The sequence below is a fragment of the Carettochelys insculpta genome, chromosome 2, assembly GCF_033958435.1.
Source record: "Carettochelys insculpta isolate YL-2023 chromosome 2, ASM3395843v1, whole genome shotgun sequence".
NCBI classification, from domain to species: Eukaryota; Metazoa; Chordata; order Testudines; family Carettochelyidae; genus Carettochelys; species Carettochelys insculpta.
In genome coordinates this window covers 61,605,028-61,632,788 of record NC_134138.1, presented here as the reverse complement: position 1 = coordinate 61,632,788, position 27,761 = coordinate 61,605,028, and the positions used below count along the sequence as shown (strand labels likewise).

Genomic DNA, 27,761 nt, shown 5'->3' with positions numbered 1-27,761 from the left:
ACATCCCACTCAAAAGTGCTTTGGTATTCTTTGTCTGAAGGTGTTATAAGGTAGGAAGGTGTGCCACAGTCCTAGTGCGTGAAGGATGAGTTCAGATCCTTGCCTGTCATATGGGTGATCAAGGATGAGGGCATAAATGATTTCGTAAATTAAAAAAAATTGGTTTTTTTCCTTCTCTCAGCTGACCTAAAAGGTTTTCTGACAAATAGGACCCATTGTCCTGAGTGTCTTGTTTGTTCTTATAAATCAAGATGGGCAAGCCATAATGAAAGGGACTGAGAGGCTGCAAATGTTGTTACTGAGAGGACAGTGCTAAAAGAAGATGTGATTTTTGGCTGAGGACTCTGCCCGTTGGCCCACAAAAGGGATGCCCTCAGTTCTTAACTTTCAACGAAAGAGATGCCGGAGCTTAAGCAATTTTTACATTCATAACCATTGGAGTGAGCTCAGATGTGATGGGGCTAGGAATTGCTGAGCTTAGAGGTTTTGGGGCTCAGCCCTGACACAAATTAATCCAGTGGCTGCTCTGTACAAAAAACTGAGCACATGGTAGAACAGGAAGAAATGAAGACAAGTGGCTGCAAACACACCTGTGATGCTTTAAAATAGTTGGTATGAAGAGGATCATTACAGTAAACCTTTTCATATCTGGCAGCCCCAGGACCAGGAACTTGTCAGATATTCAAATATTCTGAATAATAAAGAGCTATACCTAGCAATGCATAGCACGAAAGAAAAACAAGATTAGATATTAAGAAACAAACAAATATATACAGAGTACTTTATTTAACAGTAGTATTGTACACTGTAAACATACTGTATTTGTTGTATTTGCTGGAGTCTGAAAAAGTGGGTCTGTCCCACGAAAGCTCATCACCTAATAAATTATTTTGTTAGTCTTTAAAGTTCTACATGACTGCTGGTTTGTTTTGTATTTGCTATAGTTATTTGTATTTCTTACACTATACTGTACATATGGAAAACATAACTAAAATTTACTTATGGTTAAAATGCTGCTTATTTGAGAGTTCTGGAGAATAGTATGCCTGATATGAAAGAGTTTACTGTATTACAGTTCCATGGTGAATATTGGCCAGGGTGATGTTAAGCATGTTAGAGTTCTTTGCTTTGGTCTCCTAAGCTTTTGACCAGCTAGTCACTGATTGACTGGAATTGTTGAACAATTCTGTCCCAGCTTCTGGAAATTAATTTTTTTTAAGATTTTTAGAACAGAGATGTTGGACCTACAACCCATGGCTTGCCTGGATCCAGCTCAGGGCTTGTGTTCCCCCTCACACAGTGGGGATACCATGCTGGGGCTGCAGTCCTGCAGTTCCCACCCCCAGATGGTTGCAGTGCCAGTACTGCCAGATATGAAATAGTTTACTCTATTAACTTGTGCTAAAACAAGCAGTAAAGAAAAAGGAACTGAAAGCAAATAATATGTATACAGAGTATAGTAATGAGAAATGTAACTGTTTAATAATATGTGGATTCAAGTTCTGTCATACATACAAAGTGTCTATCATTTATGACATTTTGAAAAATGGAGACTTAAAAAGCTGTTCTGGCTTCCTGGAGAACAACAGCTCTTGAAGTGACTTTGCATTGTAAAATGTACTGTTGAAAACAACGTGAAAGAGTATCAAAGAATATGAAGGACTTTGTGTACATTCTATGAACATTAAACTGAACAGTTGAGCAGCTAACATAGTGTTGAGGAGAAACTGCAGCTTGCATGAGCTTACCTGCTAAATTGGCCAGGCTGTGCTCCAGAACTGACCACAGAACGTGACTTGTGGAGGTAAATTACTGACTCAAATAAGCCAACTGCTCTACAGTATGTCCCAAGATGGTTGTACCAACAGTTATAGCTTAACTGACTATCTTACCCGAGCTATTGTGACAAGATGTGTTACTCAGAGAAACTAGAAAATTCTGGTCACCTTTGCAAGAACTCAAATGCTGGTGTCCTGCTCACCAGTTGGCTGGAGAGAGAGGATGACTTTCATTTTTCGTGGACGTTTCACATTTTAGGAAGAAGTATGAGACTCCATCTATTTGGTCCAATTCATCACTTCCAAGAAGGGGAAGTAAATTGTGTAAGAACCAAGAAATGGAATAAAGTGGTCTGTCTCCTTTAACACATTGCTTCCTGAAAGACTGAGGTCATAGGCTAGTCATGGTGGAGTTCTCCTAACGACATCTAGAATCTGGCTTGAATAGGCTCCTTCAACTGTGCCTTTCTATTTTCCAGCAATTAATGTTGGCCCCTGCACCACACTGACAAAAGATTATGATAGTCATGGTCATCCTCTGCATTTGTATACATTGTTGACTCCTGCTGTGAAGAATAGTTGAACTTAAGCTTGACAGCTATATAAAGATCTGGTGTTAAGTAATGCACAGATTCTCTCTTAGGCAGTGACCCAGATCAGTCAGTTGACAGCTTCTGGAAACTGATTGCTTAATTAGTAAGGAAGTGAACATGCTTTTGTGTGTGCTGTAAAGATTGTCACAGGGCTACTGTGTGTCTTTGTTTCAGAACAAGTTCTATGTAAGATTGTAAACTAGGTTTAAAATGGAGCAAGTTTGCTGTTAAGGTTCTAAAACTGTCCGTTTGTCTTCCATAGGCAAAGGTTCATACTATCATTCAAGCTCTAGATATACACAGACAAAATTGGACCAAATGAGCAAATACATTGGCCTGCATTCATTCTGCATAGTCTTCTATAGATGTAGGAGTTTGTCTGAGGTAATTAGGAATGTTAGTCAGATCCTTGGACTAATCTTCCTCGGGCAGGGGAGGAGGGAGGAAGCATAGAGGAGTGATAGATGTGCAGGCATTGGCAGGGAGGAGGCTGGCAGCAAGACAACAGGGATATTGGGGGGGAAAGGGGCTTCACGGAGCAAAGTGATCATCTCAAGAGGAGGTGGGGGCGACAGTCAATGGCTGTTGCATTATGCGCTGCTGCTGCTGGGGGCTTATGAGTGATGACAACTGGCAGCTGCAGCTTCTGTCACATAACACAACAGGGTGGTGGAATACGCTATCAGGGTCCTGCCCATTCCAGTCCATGTGGCAGAGGGTGGGCCCTGCTGCCCAGGAACATGACCAAGCACTGTCCCCACTTCTCCTCCAGCCCCATAGACCTGGGCTCTCCCTTCTTGGAGTGGGCAGCCCACTCCTTTGCTGGGAGCCCTACTCCTCTCCCACAAATCAGCCCAGGCTATCTTTCCCATGCATGCTCCCAGTTGCACTAGCCAGCAGCACCAGAACAGGACATGGGGCAGGGATCATGTCTCCCTGAGTCTCAGCCTGGGCTCCCACAAGTCAGTGCTTACCAGGCTGGGGGCGCCCACCAGGCTGGCAGAAGAGAGGAGGACCCTGTGCAGGTATACACATCTGCTCCACTAACTGCAAAAATGGTCCACAGATATCTGTATATGCAGGACTCTAGCTATGTCAACCAATTTTCTGGTTAGTGTTATCCAAACTATAGTCCAATACCAATCTTCCTTTTCATATCCTAAGTTATTACTTGCCATTGTTACAGATATATAATAAAACCCATAAAATTAATTTAAAGTACTGAATCCTTGAAATTAAAATAACCCTAAGAAAGGTGACACAGGTAACCAATTAAGTTTCTTAACAAAGGTTTGCTTTATACCCTATTCTTTTTATAAAACATATTCCAAACAGAAGGGATGTATTAACTTCTGGAATTTTCATTACACAGTTTTTCTAGACTTCTATGATATTGATATTCTTCTAAGAGCTCAATAGGCAGTGTAAGTGTTAGTAATATGCTAGAAGGTATTGATGTCTTGTCTTCTGGCAAATTCTCTCGTCTGCCACCGGTCAGGTCTGGAGAGTGCCAGATGAGAGAGGTTCAACCTGTAGTAGGAAATTTAAATGTTTTGCAAATGCATTGAAATGAAACTGACTAAACTTAAGACATCTAATTCTTTCTACAAGGTTTTATACATACCAGAAGCTGTCTGAGCTATTTTAAGAAAGAACTTAGTAACTGGGTTGTATAATTTATCAAACAGATTAAAAGAGGGGTACTTGTGCCAAATACTAATGACCTAACTCCAATTAACTTCCTTGACAAAAGGACAAATATTAAAAAAAGTAAATGTAACTTAAGTTTCTTCTCTCTTAGAGCTGGCTGAATTTTTTTTGTGTAGAAGATTTTTACTTTTTAAACAAACCCTCCAAACTAAACAAGACAAAATAAAAAATTCCCCCCCCCACCAAAAAAAACCAAAAACCCTGAAAGTTTAAAATGTTTAGCTGAAAACTGCCAAAACAATGTTTTCAATTTTCTAGTATTTGGTGTTATGAAAAATTAACTTTTTGAGAGAAGATACTTTCCATTACATTTTTATTTAGATGAAAATCTATATTTTTGTCAAAAAAGTAATGGCCAACAATTTTTGGCCCTCTTATTGCTTGTTGTCAACTCTCCTCAGCTGTTAATATGTATCACGCACTGAAGACTTTTTGAGCTTCTCTCATGTGACTGTCCTTATCCTGTAGGTAGGAAAGGAAAGGCCGAATAAGGGTATTGCTGTTGTTCCCTGGAATTCATCTTAGAGAGAAAAACCTCCAGACTGGGAGATTCAGAAGGAAACCGAAGAGCTGAGAAAGAAGCCTAAGAGCAGGAAGAATTGTTCATTCCTGTCTTTTGTGAATAGAGAGACTGTTTTGTAATGTTGGACAAAGAAGAGATGGGAACACTGTCCTATACCCTCTGTTCAGAAAGCATTTTGAAAAATTGAAACATTTCAGAAACTTTTTGAAGACTTTATCCAATCTCAGTAGTGTCCTGAAGTATAGTTGTTCATCTGTCATCTTCAGTGACAATTAATAAAATATTTCATCAGAGACTATTCCTGCAGATCTCTGGATGGATGCATTTCATTATTCTCTTCTGAAAACGTATTTAAAGTCCTATAAGAATTGGCTTTAGGTCTTGCTTGCCAACAGACACAGGCAGATTAACTAGATTAGATCTGGCAGTGAGTCTTTATTTATGCAGTTGGTCCAAAATGAAAGTTTTGAAACTTCTGAAGGAAAAAGTTGATAACATTCCTTTGTGTGTGATGAATGGCTTTTAGAGATGGTATGATGAGGTCCAGAAGATTAAGATAGTTTTGGGGGTTCTTTAAAGCATAAAATGAAATTTAGTTTGCTTTGGAGTCGGACTATTCCAGAGGTTTACAGGAAAGAAGGTTGTATTTTATTTTTGTATTAGTGTAAAACACATTTCTAACATCCATTCATTAAGACTGTCTATGGAGGTAATTGTTTAGAGTGCAGTTTGCATTCAAATTTAGGCTGAACACAGGGTTCAGAAAATATACAAAATGGCTTGAACTAGCCATGTTCACGTCCACTGAACTAAATCTAAATACACCAAAACTGAGCAGACTTGAATGTAATAGTAATGTCACAGTGCAAACAGCAAAAGCATAGGTACAGCATTACTGAAGCCATGATGCCAGCTTAAACTGTACTGCTGCTGATTTATAAGGCAAGATTGACAGCCTACTGATTTTTGAGACGCAATAAGATACAATAAGAAGGAATAGAGTATTTCGTATGGTGGCACAAACATCTGTAACTAGGATCTACAGGCCAAAAAAACAGAAGATTTAGGCTTAATGTCAGATAAAACATCCTGGCTATGTCTACGTGAGAGACTTTCCTGGCAAAACTAGGCTTTTGTTGCAGAAGAACATGCAGCATCTAGACGCAAAATGTGCTTTGTTAGTTTGCCGACAAATCCTGGCATATCTGATGGCAGCATTATACCTCTTTCCCTGTTTAGGTATAATGCCTCTCTCATCAGTGTTTTTTTTTAAACAAAACTGAAGTGTAGATGCTCCAAGACCCTTTTTTCAACAGAAATAGCTTCTGGTTCACTGGGCAGCCCTGTTTGCAGAGCTTCCATTCAGCCATTCTATTGAGAGAGGGCCGGGAAGTCTGGCTGCTCTTTGTTGGCGGAGCAGATTGATCTGATTTTATGTGTAGATGCAATCTGTTGCAAAAGTTTGCTGTGAAATCTCTTCTGACAGTGACTTCTGTCAACAGAGGCTTCTTGTGTAGATGTAGCCCTGACTGCTAAATTATAGTAGATATTGTCTCAAGGAGAGCGATGGAGCCCTATCCCTTATGACATTAAAGTTTAGATAGGACCAAAGGCATGTACTGTAACCCTGCCTTGACAAGGTGGTAGACTAAGGCTAGGTCTATACAAGACATAGACGTTGACTGCAGATATGCACTTTTAGCTATGCCAATTGCGTAGCTAAAATTGATATATTTGTGCTCAACTAATTTGTCTGTCTATCCAGGGGAAAATTGACAGGAGAGTTTCTCCCTTCGACCTTCTTTATGTCTTGCAAGGAGTACAGGGGTCAACTGTGACCCTTATGAGCTCAGTTTTGCTTACACATGAAATTGAACCCCAAAAGATTGATCCTGAGTGGATTGATCTTCAGCAGTAGTATAGATAAGCCCGAATGACCTGTACTGCAAATCCCATGAATACATTAGGAAAAAATATCCTATTGACTTCAGTGGGTTTTGGGATCTGCCCAGAGATTACTTAAAAGTTTTATGCCATCATTAATGTCCTAATTTTGTTACAATAAATGTTACAGTTGGGCTTCTGTGGGGGCAGAGGGGGTTGGAATCCATAGGATGCCTTAAGGGTACATTGGGTATATTGATCAGGGTAATGATTAAAGATGGTAAATTTAGCTGGAGGTAGATGCTAATATCCTCAATGTTTGTGAAGGGCTAGATAGGGTGCAGTGCTGGTAGATCTCCAATTTGGGTAGTCTCCTTGCCATTGAATTAGAATTTTGTCCAATGAAGAATATGCAGGGGAACTGATGTGCAACAGTTTCTTCATATTCAAAGAATCCATGGACAGGTATCTTTCCTGGAACCATGACCTACCAAACTCAGCCATGAAGCCACGGAGAGGTCCATGCCAGTCCCAAGCCTGGATGAGGGAGGAGGGTTGGTCATATGTGTGTCGATGCACTGACCGTCAAACAACAATACGAATGAAATCTGATGCCAGTACAGCTAAATGTTAAAAGATGCTGGCTCGGACATCGCCCAGATAAACAAGGTCCGTGATACCAATTGAGTGATCCGGGTTGGGTTGATAAGTTGGCTACCGAAAGAAAATTATACCTAACACATATGCTATCCATTGGAACGTGGAATGTCCGAACACTCTGGGCAACTGGAAAATTAGAGCTACTTTGGAAGGAGATGGAGAGATACCGATGTGATATACTTGGACTGGCAGAGGTGCATTGGACAGGATCAGGAGAGATATGCAGTTGCGAAGTCATTTGGTCAGGAAACAAGACCAAGCATGAAGCAGGAGTTGGATTCCGTCTTAGCAAAACAGCCAGAAGAGCATTATTAGGTTACAAAGCGGTGAGTGCAAGAAGGATGGTCGTACAATTCGAAGCAAAACCATTCAACATCTCAGTCATTCAGGGGTATGCACCCACATCGGACAGTACGGAGGAAGAGATTGAGCTATTCTATAAAGAGTTGACAAAGACGGTGGAGGAGATACCGAAGAAAGATGTGTTGATCATTGGAGGAGATTGGAATGCAAAGGTTGGAACAGATAATGAAGGTTGTGAGAGAGTCATGGGAAGGTTTGGATATGGAGAAAGAAACGAATGAGGTGAGAAACTGTTAGTGTTTGCTACAGAGCATGAGATGGTGATCTGAAACACGAGATTCCAACAAAATGACTGTAGGAAGTGGACATGGCGATTGAATAACGGGAAGTCCAAGAACATGATAGATATGATTTTGGTAAGAAGAAGATGGATAACATCAGTACAGCAGTGCCGAAATTTCCAAGGAATGGTTAGAGACTCAGACCACAATCTAGTGATCGCAAACATCAAGACAAAACTCAAAAGAAAATGTAAGACACAGTTCAAGAAAAGAAGACGTGGTGAGGCTATGTGAGGAAGAAACAGGGAATGCACACAGAACAGCACTCGAAGAGAAGATTAAGAATATCACCACAGAGAAAGACCTAGATAAGAGAGTTGCAGGGATAGCCATTGCTGTAGAAGAAGCAATTGAGCAGACTGTTCCAGGCAAAGAAAAGATCAATAAGAAGTGGATTACCCAGAAGATACTGAAGTTGGTTCACGAGAAAAGAGCATTGAAAATCAGAAGAGATGTTTCTGAGATGGCAGAACAGCAATATAGGATGAAATGCAATTAGGTAAGGAAAGCAGCCAGAAAGGATAAGGAGAAATGGTTAGAGGAGCAGTGCAAAGATATTGAGAGGTATTACAGTGAACGTAAGACCAGGGAGGTGTATAAGACAATTAGAAATATTAATAGGAAATGGCAACTGAAGGCAACGGTGACCAAAGATGAGAACAAAGAAGTGCTCGTGAACAGGAAGAAGATTGTGCAGCGATGGACAAGCTATTGCACCGATCTATACCAAGCACAGTTGGACCCGAGTGTCTCTGGGAGACTGATTGAAGAACTGAAAGAGATCTCCCATGAGCATCGAGAGCGAGACCAATATTTTGAAGGAGGAAGTAGAAAGAGCAGTGAAATGACTAAACAACAAGAAGAGCGCTGGAAATGATAAGATCACAGAAGAGATGGTCAAATACGGCGGAGAAGGCATGATTCAGGAAATACACCGACTATGTAATATAGCATGGAAAGAAGGGAAGGAGCCTAAGGAATGGACAAGGTCTGTGCTAGTGACAATACCCAAGGAAGTACATTGGAGTGCAAGAACTACAGAATGATTGCCATAATGAGTCATCTAGGTAAGGTGCTGCTGATGATACTGACTGAGAGATTAAGATCGCAGATAGAAGAACATATAGCAGATGAGCAAGCAGGGTTCAGAAAAGATAGAGGTACCATACAGCAGGTATTGGCACTAAGACTGATAGCGGAGAAAGCTCGACGAAGGAACAAAAACTTATACACTTGCTTCATCGATTTTTTTTTTTTTTTTTTTTTTTTTTTTTTTTCAAAAGGCATTTGACAGTATAGATCGGAAAGTGACGTGGGCGTTGTTGGAGTCATACAGAGTGGATAGCAGACTGATATGGTTGTTGAAAGATATCAATGATAATGCGGAGGCAGCAGTGAGAACATGCGGGGAGTTGGGAAGTTGATTTAAAACAAGTAGAGGTACGAGACAAGGAGATCCAATATCAGCAAGTATCTTCATCGCACATCTGGAGAGAGTGATGGACAAGATCAAGGAAGAGGTAGAAGGGATATCTGTGCATGGGAAAAGAATTAACAACTTGAGGTTCACAGATGATATAGTTATCATTGAGGAAGATGAGGAGAAGCTAGTGAAAACGGTGCGGGTGTTAAACAAAGAAGGGAAGTGGTATGGACTGATTGGCTGTGTCTACACGTGCCCCAAACTTCGAAATGGACATGCAAATGGCCATTTCGAAGTTTACTAATGAAGCGCTGAAATGCATATTCAGCGCTTCATTAGCATGCGGGCGGCAGCCGCGCTTCGAAATTGACGCTCCTTGCCGCCGCGCGGCGCGTCCAGAAGGGGCTCCTTTTCGAAAGGACGCCGCCTACTTCGAAGTCCCCTTATTCCCATGAGCTCATGGGAATAAGGGGACTTCGAAGTAGGCAGCATCCTTTCGAAAAGGAGCGCCGTCTGGACACGCCGCGCGGCGGCAAGGAGCGTCAATTTCGAAGCGCGGCTGCCGCCCGCATGCTAATGAAGCGCTGAATATGCATTTCAGCGCTTCATTAGTAAACTTCGAAATGGCCATTTGCATGTCCATTTCGAAGTTTGGGGCACGTGTAGACACAGCCATTGTGAACATCGATAAAACAAAAACAATTGTATTTGGAGATAAGAAAATAGGAAGGGAGATCAGTGTCAATTGGTATTGAACTTGAAAATGTAGAGAAGTTCACATATCTGGGGAGTAACATAATGTGTGATCTAGACTGTAAGAAGGAAATAGCAAGTAGAATAGTGAAAGCAAGAGCGAGTTTGAAGGCAATGGATAAGATCTGGAAAAGCAAAGCAAATAGCTTAAGAATGAAGCTGGGCGTCTTGAAAACGTGTATTCAGCAGCATGTTGTATGGATGTGGGACATGGGTGATAATGAAAGATTCGAAAAGAAGAATATTGGCGTTTGAAAGGAGTTGTTAGAGAAAGATTCTGAGAATAGGATGGATGCGGAAGGTTACCAATGAGGAATTATATAGGAAGATACAGCCGAAAGAGAACCTGCTGCAGAAGGTTATAAAATGGAAGCTACAACTATTTGGACATATTTGCAGAATGAATGATGAACGGAAAATCAACACCCTGGTATTCGGCAAAATGGATGGTTCGAATAGGAGAGGCAGACCCCACAGAGAATGGATAGATGGTGTGGAGCTAGTCTACAGAAACTAAGCCTCTCTGCACTGGATAGGGAAAGATGGAAGGAAATAGTGAGAGAGGCATCAGACACCGATGGGCACTGAGCCCATGGTTATTGATGTTGATGATGACTACCTACCAGCATATGTCTCAAGTTCTGTATTGACCAGCTAATGGTGAAGGGAGCAGGATTGTTATGTCTGGTAGATCTTAGTCAACATCTATAATCAACACGCTGGCATTTAGTTGATCCCAAGATTGCAAAGATGTCCGTATTACTTAAACTATGAGTGGATGTAATGAATTCTGGAGTGGTGATCACCTCATCTGCTCAATCATGAGCATCAGACTGGCCCCTAAATGATGCTTGCAATGTAAGTGATGCAAACAAAGTATTAGCGACATTAAGAACTGTTGGTGACTGGACAAACTGATTAAGCTTCATTTTCTTGCAGATGCCCACTATATGTTTGGATTCTTTAAGGCCGCTAAAACCATATATGGCTCATGTTTTGGGGAGTCAGCTTCCCTGAAATTTAGGGATGGAAGACAGTTGATCAAATAAATGAAAGTCATTAGATCACGGTGAAGGAATATTTGGATTGGATGTTGTAGACGCAGGTGAAAAAAAAGTCATTAATAGCAGAGTCTTGATTGAGAAGATCTTCAGAGATGAACTCTGAATACCTCCAGTCCTGGAATAAGCATTCATAAGGTTGATGCTAATATCTTCAATGGCTGTGAAGAGCTCTATAGACTGCAGTGCTGGTAGATCTCCAATTTGTATGGTCTCCTTGTCACTGAATTGGGATGCCTTCAGAGCAGGTGAAGGCATCTACAATCAATGCAGTCCCTGCAGAGATTTACAAGCACAGGGAAGAAGTCACCTCCTAGTTACATGCTCTTGTTCTGAAAATCTGGAACTCTAGGGTGAATTTAGAAGTGCCGTGATTGTGACCATTTTTGGGAAACGAGATATAATATAACTGCTTAAATTTATGGAGGAATTTCTATTAGCAAGGAGAGGTTCTTCTCCTGAAGTATCTTCGTCCTCTTGTCGCACACATTCTTCCTGAATCGCCGTATGGGTTTAAACCACTAGAGGCACTATTGACACAATCTTCACTGCTCACCAACAGCAGAAAAAATTTAGAGAACAATGCAGTCCACTACACCTGGCATTCATTTTTGTGAGTTCTTTAACAGGGAAGCATTGTGGAAAATCCTTTTTAAGAATGGATCTCTATCTAAATTTGTCACCGTTCTTCATCTCCTTCGTGATCCTGGGATGAATGCATCTAATTTACTGAATGCGGATGGCAAGCTTTTCAGTCTTATTCATTTCCTATCTACAGTCACGTTGCTGATTTCAGCTGTTTAGCTTCAGTATGCTGACAACACTGTGCTGTAGTGTGTGCTTCCTGAGAAAGAAATCTTCAGGTAATCATCTGTGTCTTAGCTGAAGTATACCAGGAAATGGGACTGACACTTAACGTGCAGAAGGCAAAGGTCCTCCATCAGCAAGCTTCTAGTGCACAGTTGCCAACACAAGCAATACAGATCTCTGATAAGCCTGTAGCAAATGTTGCATGCTTCCCCTAACTTGGAAACAACCTCTCAGAACAGCTGGAGTTGATGAAGAAATCCAGTACCAGCTCAAATGTGCTAAGATTTTGATCATCTGGAAAAGAGGGTGTTTGAAGACTGCAACCACAGAACCAAACCCAAACTCATGATGTATAAAGTTATTTTGATCCCCACCCTACTATATAGGGCTGGAACATGTACATCATGCAGAGGAATCATCTTAACATGCCAAAGTATCATCAAGGCAGTATATATAAGATTTTCCAAATTAAGAGTGATGATAGATGCATTGATATCAGTGTCCTCTTGCAAGCTAATATTATGAAGCCATGTTATCTGGATGCCTGATTCCAGACTGCCAAAACAAGTCTTCTATGCTCATCTCAGCCAAGGCAAATGTGTCAGAGAGCAGAAAAAAGCCCTACTAGTTAATATGAGGAAATGCAAATCTTTTTCTAAAATTAATATTACGTGGTTAGTGCAATGCAGACAATGTAAACACAGTGAGAAGTGGTCTCTACTGGTGATCTGATCACAGAAAAGGTATGTTTTCATTTATGGCTATAAGGAGCAGGAAACTTCAAAGTTTCTGTTTGCCTCTCAGTGATAAGCTTCCTCTGACAATTGCTTCTAAAGGACATTGTGATAAATACATCATATTTTATGTATCAGTTTATTTTACTTTTCTAAAACTCTGTGGGCAGAAATATTTCAGTTTAGTGGCACAGTGAGCTCCTGTGAACATAACTTGTTTTATTAGCCTAACCATACAGCCAGGATGGTAATTTTATTTTGATACTGGAAGATTGCAATATTTGTCAAGTAGGTGTTTACATGGTAAATTATTTCTACAAAAGCTGATTATGGAAAAGAGAAGAGAAAAACCTTTTATTTCAGATAACCTATTGTTTGCTGGGGGGCAGGGTGGGTACCCTTCAGCAGAAAAAGTATTAGATAATACCTTTTTCTGGCTCAGAATCATGTCCACTGCTTTGAAGGAAATCTCACAAAGTAGCCTGGAAAATTCAAATAAGCTTGTGAATTTCATAGTTTCTCTTTCTTGCATTGCACAGTTCTGCTGCATATATTTAAATGGGGAGAATTGTGAAAACATTTCTATTACTTCATGGTTTTATAAAAATTTTATTCCCTTACATAACCCCAGTGGTGCATAAACTATTTAGAGCTGCCTTTTTAAATACAAAACAAAAATACAAAACAAGATTTTTCTTTTTAAAAAGTGATGAGATTCTTTTCAAATACATGAAATAGCCACAAAATGTATCTAAGGTAGTGTCTATCTTTTTTTTTTTTTTTCACTCTTGACCTGTAGGTGTGGGATGTAGAGCTGGAGAGATCTGCAGAATCCTGGGCAGAAACTTGTTTGTGGGAACACGGACCTGCAAGCCTTCTTCCATCAATTGGACAGAATTTGGGAGCCCATTGGGGAAGGTAATTTAAAATCCCATTTTTATCTCAAATAATTTGGAATCATAAGGAAATCTATTTTTAAAAAATGATGTTAAAAGGCTTTTTTGGAGTTGTTCTATAGAAGTAATAGTTTGATTAAACATTGTATTTTTTATAGATATAGGCCTCCAACATTTCATGTCCAGGCATGGTATGATGAAGTGAGAGACTTCACTTATCCTTATCCTCAAGAATGCAATCCTTATTGTCCTTACAGATGTTCTGGTCCCGTTTGCACTCATTATACACAGGTATGTGTGTGGCTGGCTTACCACAAAGTAATTCTTGTTTTCCACACTTGTAATCCATGATGCCTCAGTAGACAGCATTAAGGAAACACCTAAAAGAAAATTTGGAAGCACCATGTTTCCTGCCCTTCCTTACAATAAAGAAGAGAAAAAAATTGTCTTATGAATAATCATGACAAATGCCATATAGGAAATAAGCCACTTATTGCATAATAATAAAATGTTATAGCAAAGGACTTATATTGCTACAATAGCAGTAACATCTTCTGTTTTCTTTATGGGCCCAGTGAGCACCATGACTACCAGGAAGGCAGATTGGGTTGAATTATTTCTGACAAATTTTCTGCCATATTGCCTTGACATTAACAGACAACTTCAAGCTCAAATTACTGTAGCTATGTAATTATGTAATGTAATATGTGTCAGTAAACATATTTAACTTGAAGCCTAAGCATAATGGCGTTAGAAATGGTTTACATGCAAAAATTTGAAAAGCACAGAAATAACCAGACAGGGTAACACAAAATTGTTAAAAGTATTTGTCAATACAGTGTCCCAGATAACTGCTCTTACATAGAACGTACCTTTTCAGTTTGCTAACTCTCCTTTGCCTAAATGCTCTGGCAATGTTGTATGTTTCTAAATCCTGACCTAAACATTTCTGTCCTTATGTAGTGAACATAACACACTTCTTCCTTCTTCCAATATTTAACACGTTCATTCCGATTTTTTTTCTAAATTCAACTGAATCTTATTTCCAGACACCGCTGAACCAATGTGCATGCACAATTTTAGATTAACTTCAAGAAGCCTTGAAAATTATTTCTTAACTAGCAACAAGAATACCCGTGGCACCTTATAGACTAACAAATATTTTGGAGCATAAGCTTTCATGAGCAAAGACCCACTTCGAAGATTATGCTCCAAAATATCTGTTAGTGTATAAAGTGCCACAGGTCTTGTTGCTTTTGAAGATACAGACTAATTTGGTTACCCCTCTAATATTTCTTAACTGAACTTCTACCTGCACAGTAAAGGACATTTGAAAAGTCTGTAGTCTGATTGTAGATAGGTAATGGGTAAGATATCATAGCCATCTACTGAATGGGGTGACTATTCAATACTCGTGCCTAATACAAACCACAGGTTTTTAAGCAATTAGGGAATTCATGTTACTGTGGTTGAAAGAAAAGTAAAGAGCATTTGTACCAGAGACTTACCATAGGTTTTCTTGTATCAGAGGGGTAGCTGTGTTATTACAGCTTGCTGTCCCCATTCCCTGTTAGTCTGTATCTTCAAAAGCAACAAGAAGTCCTGTGGCATCTTATAGACCAACATATTTTTGAAACATAAGCTTTCATGGGCAAAGACCCACTATGTCAGATACAGACATGCCCATGAAAGCTTATGCTCCAAAAATGTATTAGTCTGTAAGGTGCCACAGGACTTCTCATTGTTTCATCAGTTTTCTTGCTAGCAGTAATTTGCAGAAGTCAATTTCACTTAATAATAAGACGTGCTTTTGACTAAAGTTTTATTTAAGAACTTCCATAGATTACCCTCCTCCATGACATGCAGGATCCCCACCATGTTGGTAGTCTTAAGCTAAACCTACCCAATGTGCAAGTGGTGGTAGTGTGTAGGGAGTGGGTAACTAAACATCACAGTAAAAAGCAGGCTGTGTCTAACTTAGTGTGTAGCAACACATGTCAGAGTAAAGTTCTGGTGGGGGTGGCAGAGAAGAGGCTGTGGCAGCTCTGTGCTGCCGAAGCCTTTTATTGCAGTGAGCGGATAGGATCCTGTCCTGACAGAGGAGAATCTCAGAAGCCTTTCCCTGCTGTTGGAATCTTTGTCTGCATGGGAAAAGGCTCTGGCACTTGCCTGCTGTGGAGAAAGGCTCCTTGAAGCTGCTGGGGTCTTTCCCACTGACAAGATCTTTCCCTGTGGTGGGGAATGATTCCAATAGCAGAGTGGTAGCTGGACATCATCATGTTAAAAATAGCAATGTAAATGGGAGATGCGTTGCTTGGGCACGTAGAGAGCCATGTAAGTTCTATACCCACAAAGGGAAGAGGCATGTAGTGTATTACACCAGTGAAAAGAGTGTGTAGTGTAGACATACATTTAATGTGCTGGAGATTCTGCATAGAATCTGAGGCTTTAAGCTGGCACAGTGCAAGGGTCTATGGGAAAGAAAATTTGTATCTCCCATTAGACACCTAACTCCTTTAGCACTTTTGAATGTCCCAGCCTTAATCTTTCAGGATGTTTTAAAAATTCTTTCATGAGAGTTGTCTCAACAGCTGAATGAAGGAAATACAAGTTTTCTTTCAATTGCAGTGACATGAATTCCCTAATTGTTTAAAACCTGTGGTCTGTATTAGACAGGAGTATTTTCAGTGAACAAAATATTTTGTTAACAGTTAAATTACTTATGTGAATTGTTTCCATTAATTACTGGCTATTGTCTATCTCTCTACCTAATTTGGAATTTCTTCTGTGTTTTTTGATTGTGTTCACAACTGATATGTAAGAGTCCAACTTCTCACAGCTTGGCTTGATTTTTTTTTAAACTCTGTTCTTCAAGTGAGATATTTGCATCTTGATTGCACTGTCAGCTACAGCCCCCGATTGCCTTATTTATTGGCATAAAATTGTTTCTTGTAACAAGGGATATAATGGCCATAATGTCAGCGGCTGAAAACCAGCATTGCTCCACTGATGTCCCTGGAACAACACAGGTACATGGTAGCCAGATATCTGACTTGCAACAGCAAAAGTACATGACCTTTGGGCCAGAATATTCAAAGATGAGATAATAGTTGGTCTCCATGCATGAGTGTTTCCACTGTCCAAAAGTACATGCATATGAGCATGAGGGAAACAGACACCTTGCTGCTTATTTTGTGATTTGATTTTTTTATAGTTCAGCATTTCATAATCATGTTTGTTTTGCGTTAATCACTCATTAATTTTCACATGTATTCTTGTTTCCTGTCATCTAGGTGGTATGGGCCACAAGTAGCAGGATAGGTTGTGCTATTAACTTGTGTCATAATATGAACATCTGGGGACAGATCTGGCCAAAAGCAGTCTACTTAGTGTGCAATTATTCTCCTAAGTAAGTATAGACAGCAGTCTAACACTTATTGTAAAATTTATCCTGAAAGGGCAAATGCTTCACAGGAAATAATTCCAGAGAAAATGAAGTTAAATTTTGTATTTTTGTACAGCTACAAAAAGAACCTTTGTTCCAAATGAAGCCATAACTGAATGGAGCACAAGCAGGTTCTTTTCTGGCTTGACTTTCTTTTAGTGCTCTGGATTTAAAGAGCTTTATTGTGGTCTGATGGATCATTTTTTCTGGAAAATAAAGGTTTCACTCTATTATTATTCTAGCAGATGTATGAAATTACCAAATAAACAATAGATTTCTCATTTAGAGAGCCTCCCACATGTGGAGTCAAATTGTACCTTCAAGTGACTGAAGTCCAGGACAGTGACAGTCCTGTCCACTTATGGTGGAGGAATTTATTTTACCTGGCATACTACTAAAAGGGTCTCACCTGATTCAACACTGGACCATGCTGATGCCTTAATTTCCCCTTCCTTAGTTTCTCAGTCACTGAACCCAGACTCTTGTAAGTCAAACACCCCCATTTTGGGGCCTGGTTTATAATAACAGCACTTCAAATATCACAGTAAATCAAAACAAGATTTTCCTCATTTTGTTTGGCTACATAATGAAATGATGTTAATATTAACAATACATGCATTTATGCATATTTACTAATTAGCATTTTCTTCTTCAGGGGTAATTGGTGGGGTCATCCTCCTTACAAACATGGCCGCCCTTGTTCAGCATGTCCACCGAGTTTTGGAGGAGGCTGTAGAGAAAATCTTTGCTACAGGGGTATGTACCATTTTAACTAATGAAACCTCAGTGGGATTGTGTAGTTGAATACTGTAAATTTAACATTCATTTTCTCTGTTAGTCTTAAGACAGTGGAATGTACTGTAGTGTAATTTTGCTCAGTCTGAGCCTTTCGGATAAAGAGTTAATTGTGCTAATTTTCCATTGACTTCAGTGGTGGCTAAAGGGGCACAATGCAGCCGTGTACTGTTAAATTGCTTACTGATTAGTCAATCAAAAGTTTACGTACTAATTTATTTGAATGGAAATTCTTGCAGTCTCAGCAAAACACCAAAAGGGATTCTATAAAAAAAATTGGCAGCAAAAAGATTGTATTAATTACAGTAAAATGCCAACTTGTATCATCACCATTTATATTTTTTCAAAATTGTATTAATTACATTTTGTACCATTAGAACAAAGCAGATTATGAATCTGATATAATTTTCTTTTTCAAAATAAGTTAAGTGACTTCCTTAATACTTTTGAAAAAGCAATATTACTAAATACAGTTTTACAGCTGTTCATCTGGGTCACAGTTGAGTGCCTAAATCTAAGTACCTAAATAAAAGATTTAGGTTCAGATATGTACACCTCTGAAAATTAGGGTCCTTATTAAGGTGCCTAGAAAACGGCCTAATTTCAGGTGGATATAGACTTAGAAGTCCAATTTCTTTAATCTTATCAAGCTGACTTAAAAGGGTGATTAGGCAGCCTCATGTAAAGAAATACCTCTGCTGTTCTATAGATTCCCTGATGAGAGAGGGAAGTAATCTCAGCAGAAATATTGCCAGTACATTCATATTTGAAACTATGTCATCAATACTATTGAGTGAGCAAGACATCCATGTAAGATGCCAGCAGATATATGGTGCATGTTACCAAGCATCAGCTATTCATCCAGCTGACGGATCCCACGAGTCAATGGAAGGATCACATTTTTCATTTTGTTCATTCATCTCTTTTTAAACAATTCCATGAAAACAAAATATTAAAAGCATGAATATTCACAAATGTTGCCACATTTATGTCAGCATCATTTATAAAAATGGACTAAGATGTGTTCTGAGAAATTATTTGTCTCGTTCTTTCATTAAAACAGAGGGTTCGGACAGGAATTACTCTCCTCATGAGCCAGAGGAGGAAACCAATGAGATTGAACGGCAGCAGTCCAAAACACAGGATACGACATCACAAAGTCGATCAAGGACCCATTCATCTACAGGTTCTACAAGGGGTGATGACAGTGAGAGAAATGAAGTAATAAGCACACAGCAAATGTGTAAGGAATCTGCATTTTTCATATCCCAGCTAATTTGAACCAAGTAGGATAATATGTATTCTAAGACATTTTAATGAAATTGGCTTTTTTGTTTCTTAGCTCAGATTGTGTCCTGTGAAGTAAGGCTAAGAGACCAGTGCAAAGGGACAACTTGCAATAGGTATACCTTCCACAGTTTGCCTGTCTGAGATTATTTTGAATAGCTATGTGTATAACAACTAACATATTTTCCCTGTTTCAATTGTAGGATCTCAAATCAATTTGTATTTTTAATCTCTAGGTATGAGTGTCCCGCTGGCTGCTTGGATAGTAAGGGCAAAGTGATTGGAAGTGTTCATTATGAAATGGTAAATATATATAACTAAGTTGTGCTTAGTACAAATGTAGTTATTGGAATTCTATCACTTTAATCTGGGGTATTAGCTAACGTGTTATCAGCAAGATGCACTCTGAAGAAGTCAATGCTCATAAAAATAAAAAACCTCCTGCACATTTTTAAGATAGCCTCAGTGTATCTGGATTTTTTCCTGCACTTCTGAACATGTAATTTTGGGGTATATGAAACCTCACATTTGTGAGCAAGTACAAGATTTATATGGGCAGACCATTTAGACAGGTATAAATCTGTACAAGTACTATTTTGAGTTTTGTGGGTGTATATTTATAGGCTGCTTTTGGAAACATGGGTCTAGATGTGTACATTTAATTCTTAGCTTAAAATATCTGCTACTTGAGCTTTATTTTGTTGCATATCACTTTGGGACACCAAAACAAAAGAGGGAAACCATAGACACCATGAATTAGCATGAATGAGTTTTATGAGTAATGGCAAAATGTATTTGTTTCATGTGGGATGGTGGCTGTCCCAACTACATCAAACTTAATAGAGATATGGCTCCAGTAGCTAATACTGCCGATGCCAAGTTTGGTAAGGGGTGGATTCAGGACCACGCTCGTGAATTTGCCTCTCTTTGGTCGTGTCTACACTAGCCAAAAACTTCAAAATGGCCATTTTGAAGTTTACTAATGAAGCACTGAAATACATATTCAGCGCCTTATTAGCATGCAGGCAGCTGGAGCACTTCAAAATTGACGCGGCTCGCTGCCGTGTGGATCGTCCAGACGGTGCTCCTTTTCGAAAGGTCCCCAGCTACTTCGAAGTCCCCTTATTCCTATCTTCTCATAGCAATAAGGGGACTTCGAAGTAGGTGGGGTCCTTTCGAAAAGGAGCACCGTCTGGACGAGCCATGCGGCGGCGAGCTGCGTCAATTTTGAAGTGCTGCGGCCTCCCGCATGCTAATGAGGTGCTGAATATGTATTTCAGCACTTCATTAGTAAACTTCGAAATGGATTTGCATGGCCATTTCAAAGTTTTTGGCTAGTGTAGACATAGCCTTTGAGGGCACAAGCCACCAAAATGTGGTTTAAGTGGCTACCTCCATGTAGTTGGGTGGAGGGGAGAGGACATCTATGGTCCATGGGCCAGATCCGGAGGCCAGGTCTGGGGCTTCCTCAGTGCTCACCTCCATCCCTCTGTCGTATTTCTGAGCCTTTGCCATCCCCCACTATGGGACTGCAGCATGTTCAGCATGAGTGTTTTTTTTTGAAGCCCTGTCATAGTGACTCTTATACCATTCATCCTCAAAGATTCCAGAATAGGGAGTATGGCAGAAAAAAACATGGTTGCAGTGGAGTTGTCACTATATCTGGCTGATCCCTGGTTTTTGGAATAGCTTGATATGAATAAGGACTGCAAGGCATAAGACTGAGTAACTTTAACAAATGCTAATATTCAATACTAGCATATTTACCTGGCATTGCTCGAGTCCTTATCTCAGTTTTTTTAAATAAATGGAAAATGAGCATTGTTTTATTTAAATAATTGTATTTGTCAAAAATAGTGTTTTATTCTGTGAAGTTAATTTTTATTTCAGATTTCTTAAAAAAAATTTGTTAATTCTTTTCCAGTAAGGTGTTTTGTTTTTTTTTTTAAATGGGAGTTCCATCAAGTTTTTTTCTTCATCCCAATAAACGCATATCATTTGCTGTACTTTAACAAAAAAAGCTATAGTCAGTTTGGTTTCCAATAACATTTTCTTCTGGTTTTCAAACTTTAAGCACTAATATAGCTGTGCCAAAACAGAACATGACTCCACATTTCTCCATTTTATCTTTTTTTAGTAAGGTTTATTGAGATGCTATCCTATTCCAGATTCATCCCGTTTTTCTGGCTCATCTTGGTCAGTCTCTTTCAGCATTCACTCAGTTATGTCAGTTTTGAGGACTGTACGTGGTTTGATGATTCTTTCTTTCTTTTTTCTCTTTGGTTTTATGAGAAGTAATCCAATTCCGGGCAAATCCAGTTTAGCTGGCACAACTAAACTGGTACACTGCTTTAAGTTACTGTAAAAGGAAGCTTTATACCTAATTTGGTAAACTCTAAAATATACAGTAACTTGGACGCAATTGTAAATAAGAACTGCCTTTTCACATTTAAAATACAGTGGAAAACAATTATGTCATCTGATATGAAGATGGTTTTCTTGCTTCATCTTCTAGCAATCCAGCATTTGTAGAGCTGCCATACATTATGGTATCCTAGACAACGATGGTGGTTGGGTTGATATCACTAGGCAAGGAAGGAAAAGCTATTTCATCAAATCTTATAGAAATGGCATTCAGTCAATTGGGTAAGTGCAAGATTACTGATACTCAGTGTGCTTAAAACTAAAATGTGTGATATTCCCAATATATTGCATATTTTGCACCTGAAATGAGTCACAGTAATAGTTTTCCCTTGTAATTTTTTTTTCCTGAAGGATCGGAGAGCACTGTAAAAACGACATATTCATGAATACAGATATCCTTTCTCCCACCCTGAAAATGCCATTCTTAGGAGCATACTGCAAAGTGACAGAGCAGTTATGGGATGGAAGTGACAAAAATGCTCTTGCAAATATAAGAGGGAGGGCAAATTTGTAGTGGTTGCCCTTGGCAATTATGTCAGATAGTCAAACCCAAAGAAGAGATTTGCATACACTCAAACTTGTCTCTCTTGCCAGTAAAAGACAGCACCTCACCCCCTTGTTTCTAAGGAAGTTAAATTAGTGTTTATGATTAAATTATCTCAATATTTGCAGTATTCTTCTATTCCCTGTAAGAAAGTACTGATGCTGAGCTGAAGTGATCCACTCACCCTGTGTAACATTGATAATATTGTTAAAGGGTAACTATGATAGTGTTGCCTGGGTTTAGGAGATTAATAATATTGTTGATATGGATTATAGCAGTGCTGCCCAGGAGTAATTCAAAGATTTTCATATTTCTGATGGTTGTGGTCCTTCAACATTTCGCCACAGGCTCCCCAGGCCCCACTCTAACTCAATGGCCCCCCTTTCCCCAGAGCTAGGCACCACCAGCATCCCTACCACCAACCCCTCTAACTGAATATGCCGGCAACTCACTAGAACTGCTGCTGCTGGAGCCACCACTAGAGCAGGGTCTCAGGAGCCATATGGCTCTGATGTGGGGCCATGCCGAGCTGCAGAAGCTGTGCCAGGCCTGCACTGGGGCTGCAGGAGCAATGACCAGCTGCAGGAGCCACGTGGCTCCAGGCCGCAGAAACCGCACTGGGCCGCAGCCACTGGGGCTGCAGGAGCTGTGCCAGGGCAGTAGCTGCAGGGGTTGCCCCTGCTGCCATGTGCATGTCCCGCCTAGTGGCGGGGTGCATGCATGGAGCAGGCAGAGGGCACTCCATGTGTGCAGCTCTGACCAGCCACTTCTAAAGGCTCCAAGAGCCACATGCAGCTCCAGAGCTGAGAATTGCCACACCACGGCATCCTGTTCACTGAGAGTGGTGAATGTATTGGACACTGGGGATTGTAGGCTCATCATTTAAGCTGATCAGAAGATAAGGTTTTTGTCCAGAATCTGGCTACACAGAATTTGCATGGAGCCTTGGGATGTGTGACAAAGACACTAATGCTGCTGGGTTAAAAAAATACTTTTATCTCAAGAGAAGTCTTTAAGCCTGTAAGCAAATAGTAATCAAATGGAAAATAATCAGAATTACAAAGGTAAAAGTATGGTTTTATATATGTAGCCTTGGTCTATACTAGGCAGGTAAGTTGATCACAGATACACAATTCTACTATGGCAATTGCTTAGCTAAAATCAATTATCTGCAATCGACTTACCTGACTGTCCTTGGAGAGGGGGTCAACGGGAGAAACTCTGTTGTGAGGAGTACAGGGGTCAGCTGCAGACCACATAGTTTTGGTAAACTCAGAGAGCTGGTAGGTAAGGTCCCATGGGAAGCAAAGCTGAGGGGAAAAACAGCTGAGGAGAGTTGGCAGTTTTTCAAAGGGACATTATTGAGGGCCCAAAAGCAAGCTATCCTGCTGTGTAGGAAAGATAGAAAATATGGAAAAAGACCGCCTTGGCTTAACCAGGAAATCTTGCACGATCTCAAAATAAAAAAGGAATTATATAAAAAATGGAAACAAGGAAAAATTACAAAGGATGAATATAGGCAAACAACACAAGAATGCAGGAGAAAGATTAGAAAGGCTAAGGCACAAAATGAGCTCAAAGTAGCGACAGGCATAAAGGGAAACAAGAAGGCTTTTTATAAATAGATTAGAAACAAGAGGAAGACCAGGGACAGGGTAGGGCCATTGCTAAGTGAGGAGGGAGAAACAGTAACAGGGAACTTGGAAATGGCAGAGATGCTCAATGACTTCTTTGTTTCGGTCTTCACTGAGAAGTCTGATGAAGGAATGCCCAACATAGTGAATGCTAGTGGGAAAGGGGTAGGGTTAGAAGTTGAAATAAAAAAAGAACAAGTTAAAAATCACTTGGGAAAATTAGATGCCTGTAAGTCACCAGGGCCTGATGAAATGCACCCTAGAATACTCAAGGAGCTGATAGAGGAGGTATCTGAGCCTTTAGCTATCATCTTTGGAAAATCATGGGAGACAGGAGAGATTCCAGAAGACTGGAAAAGGGCAAATATAGTGCCCATCTATAAAAAGGGAAATAAGAATAACCCAGGAAACTACAGGCCAGTTAGCTTAACTTCAGTGCCAGGAAGGATAATGGAGCAGGTAATTTAAAGAAATCATCTGCAAGCACTTGGAAGATGGTAAGGTAATAGGAAACAGCCAGCATGGATTTGTAAAGAATAAATCTTGTCAAACTAATTTGATAGCTTTCTTTGATAGGATAACCAGCCTTGTGGATAGGGAAGAAGCGGTAGATGTGGTCTACCTAGACTTTAGTAAAGCATTTGATACGGGGTCTCATGATATTCTTTTCAAAAAACTAGGCACATACAATTTAGATGAGGCTACTATGAGGTGGGTGCATAACTGGCTGGATAACCGTACCCAGAGAGTAGTTCTTAAAGGTTCTCAATCCTGCTGGAAAAGTATAAAAAGTGGGGTTCCACAGGGGTCTGTGTTAGGACCGGTTCTGTGCAATGTCTTCATCAATGATTTAGATATTGGCATAGAAAGTACGCTTATTAAGTTTGCAGATGATACCAAGTTGGGAGGGGTTGCGACTGCTTTGGAGGATAGGGTCATAATTCAAAATGATCTGGATAAATTGGAGAAATGGTCTTAGATAAACAGGATGAAGTTTAATAAGGACAAATGCAAAGTGCTCCACTTAGGAAGGAACAATCAGTTTCACACATACAGAATGGGGAGAGACTGTCTAGGAACGACTACAGCAGAAAGGGATCTAGGGATTATAGTGGACCACAAGCTAAATGAGTCAACAGTGTGATGCTGTTACAAAAAAAGCAAACATGATTCTGGGATGCAGTAGTAGGTATGTTGTGAACAAGACACGAGAAGTCATTCTTTCACTCTACTCTGCGCTGGTTAGGCCTCAGCTGGAGTATTGTGTCCAGTTCTGGGCGCTGCAGTTCAAAAAAGATGTGGAGAAACTAGAGAGGGTCCAGGGAAGAGTGACAACAATGATTAAAAGTCTAGAGAATGTGACCTATGAAAAATGGTTGAAAGAATTGGGCTTGTTTAGTTTGGAAAAGAGAAGATTGAGGGGAGACATGATAGCAGTTTTCAGGCATCTAAAAGGGAGTCATAAGGAGGAAGGAGAGAACTTGTTCTTCTTGGCCTCTGAGGATAGAACAAGAGGCAATGTGCTTAAACTGCAGCAAGGGAGGTTTAGGTTGGACATTAGGAAAAAGTTCCTTACTGTCAGGGTGGTCAAACAGTGGAATAAATTGCCAAGGGAGGTTGTGGAATCTCCATTGCTGGAAATATTTAAGAACAGGTTAGATAGATGTCTATCAGCGATGGTTTAGATAGTACTTGGTCCTGTCATTGGGGCAGGGGGCTGGACTTGATGGCCTCTCGAGGTCCCTTCCCGTCCTAGGGTTCTATGGTTCTATGATTCTAGTTCAATCTGAGATGCACAAAAATGAACTCTGGAAGATGGACCCTGAACAGATATTGTAATTCTGATTATTTTCTATTTGATTACTATTTGCCTGAACATGTCAATCTTCTGCATAGTATAGACAAGCCTAATACTCACACCCTTCCTTGATATTATGGTAGTAAAAGACAAGGGACCAGCCTTGCCTCCTTGAATTCCAAGAGACTCTCATGGTTCAGATTCCTTAATTCTCAAGTGATTGGTGAAAATCTTATGAGAAACTAGAGCTAAAAATCTATAGAAGCTAGCTTACAGTTTAACTCCACTAACTTACTTAAGAACTCAATTAGAAATTTAGGTTCTGAGACTGGTTTTAACCAAATGGAACCCTCTGCCTCAGTGATGGTAATGGGGTGCTTAGATACATAGTAAGGAAAAGGACAGTGGATGCTCTTGTGGATTATTGGCCCTTCTGACTAAAACAGAACCGTGGAACCCCTGGTTGTTGCTGTTATTTTAGTTGTTCTCATAGCAGATGAAGTCATTGACAATGTGGGAAATCCAGTGCTTAACACATGTTTGTGATAAGCACGGGGTTCATGCTAAGTTTTACTGTGAATGTAGTAATTGCAGTGATCAGTCATTCGTACTCCATGCTTGGTCTGAACTAATGGATTCCAGTAAAACATAATGGCTACATCTGCACTAGCATTCCTCTTTTGAGAGAGGCATGCAAATGAAGGAAATTGAAAATGCAACTGAGGCACAGATTTACTTATCTGACACTTGAGTTGGATATTCTTTTAAAAGAAGAAAAGCAGTGCAAATGTAGCTCTTTCAAAAGTAATCCACATATTTGAAAGAACCCTTCTTCCTATTTTTATTGTTTAGGGAGAAGTGTTCTTTTGAAGATGGGGATTACTTTTGAAATAGCTGCATCTACATTTTGTTTCTTCTTTCGAAAGAAGAATAGGCAAATGAGGTGCCAGATATGTAAATATGTGCCTCATTTGCATTTTGATTATCTTCATTTGCATGCCTCTTTCAAAAGAGGAATGCTAGTGTAGGTGTAGCCAATCAGTCTAGTGCCTGTGTCTAGAAACCAATGAAAGAAATTGTTTGACTTTTTTTCTTTTATTTCTTCTTTCTGTTAGCAAATATCAGTCTGCTAATTCCTTCACAGTCTCCAAAGTAACAGGTTAGCATTTATTTATATATTATTTTTCTCATGCATTGGACTATCTTTTGACTGCATATATGTATCAATTTCTGTTTTATTTCTTCAGTTCAAGCTGTCACCTGTGAAACAACAGTGGAACAGCTATGTCCATTTCAAAAACCAGCCTCACACTGTCCAAGGTAAGGAGCTTGAATCTTTCTGTCATATCAAAGCACAAAGAAATGGTCTCTTTTGTTGGAGGTGTTGAACACCCACATTCATTACTGATGTTAGTGGGAAGTGTAAATAGTCCATACATTTGAAAATCTGGACACAAACGTTTTGCTTCTCTTTCACTCCTTGGTTTAAGAACTCTCTTAGCTAGTAAATACATTCTGCAGAGAGGAGGATCTCTATATTTTTATTTATTTCAAATAAGGACTCTTTTACTTCTATAGTGCGAGTCTTTTTTGCACCTTGAGAAATGTGGGCAGACCAAGAGTCTGCCTGAATATATATATATTCTGTACTACTGACTTGCTGTGTGTCTTGGGCAACGTACCTCTGAGCCTCAGTTTACTCTCTGTAAATAGATATCATGAAAAGGTTTGACACAGCTCTGTGTCTTAGGTGTTATTTGGTTGGTTGGGTTTTTTTGAGAGAATAGTAGGTCAGGAAAATATTTATGTTTTTCAGAGGAATATTAATAGAATGGTAAAGTAGGCCATAGTGAGAATCCTGTTTATAAGCCAATTTATAGCTTCAGCAAAATGTGTAAGTTGTCCATTTGTAATGTGTATATGGAATCAAGATTTCCACTCTTCAAAAGAGAAAACTGTGCTTCAGTATTTTGAGGAAGGGAACCTGTAACAGTTATTAAAGTCATAGATGAGTCAAGGGTAAATACAGTGTAGCATGATTTACCTCATCACGGCCGTGTCTACACGTGCCCCAAACTTCGAAATGGCCACGCAAATGGCCATTTCGAAGTTTACTAATGAAGCGCTGAAATGCATATTCAGCGCTTCATTAGCACGCGGGCGGCTGTGGCACTTTGAAATTGACGCGCTACGCCACCGCGCGGCACGTCCAGACGGGGCTCCTTTTCGAAAGGACCCTGCCTACTTTGAAGTCCCCTTATTCCCATCAGCTCATGGGAATAAGGGGACTTCGAAGTAGGCAGCATTCTTTCAAAAAGGAGCCCTGTCTGGACGAGCCGCGCGGTGGCGTAGCGCGTCAATTTTG

At 39.9% G+C, this 27,761-nt stretch overlaps 1 protein-coding gene across 1 annotated transcript in view; it reads left to right on the top strand.

The window, feature by feature from the left end:
• CRISPLD1 (cysteine rich secretory protein LCCL domain containing 1) overlaps positions 1-27,761 on the top strand; it is a 58,960-nt gene that overhangs the window by 18,302 nt on the left and 12,897 nt on the right. The window contains exons 3-12 of the mRNA XM_074985729.1: positions 13,373-13,491; positions 13,628-13,760; positions 16,763-16,878; positions 17,570-17,670; positions 18,773-18,952; positions 19,052-19,112; positions 19,233-19,299; positions 21,512-21,642; positions 26,512-26,555; positions 26,644-26,716. Of these exons, the coding sequence (XP_074841830.1) occupies positions 13,373-13,491; positions 13,628-13,760; positions 16,763-16,878; positions 17,570-17,670; positions 18,773-18,952; positions 19,052-19,112; positions 19,233-19,299; positions 21,512-21,642; positions 26,512-26,555; positions 26,644-26,716 (1,025 nt within the window). The remainder of the gene's footprint in view (positions 1-13,372; positions 13,492-13,627; positions 13,761-16,762; positions 16,879-17,569; positions 17,671-18,772; positions 18,953-19,051; positions 19,113-19,232; positions 19,300-21,511; positions 21,643-26,511; positions 26,556-26,643; positions 26,717-27,761) is intronic.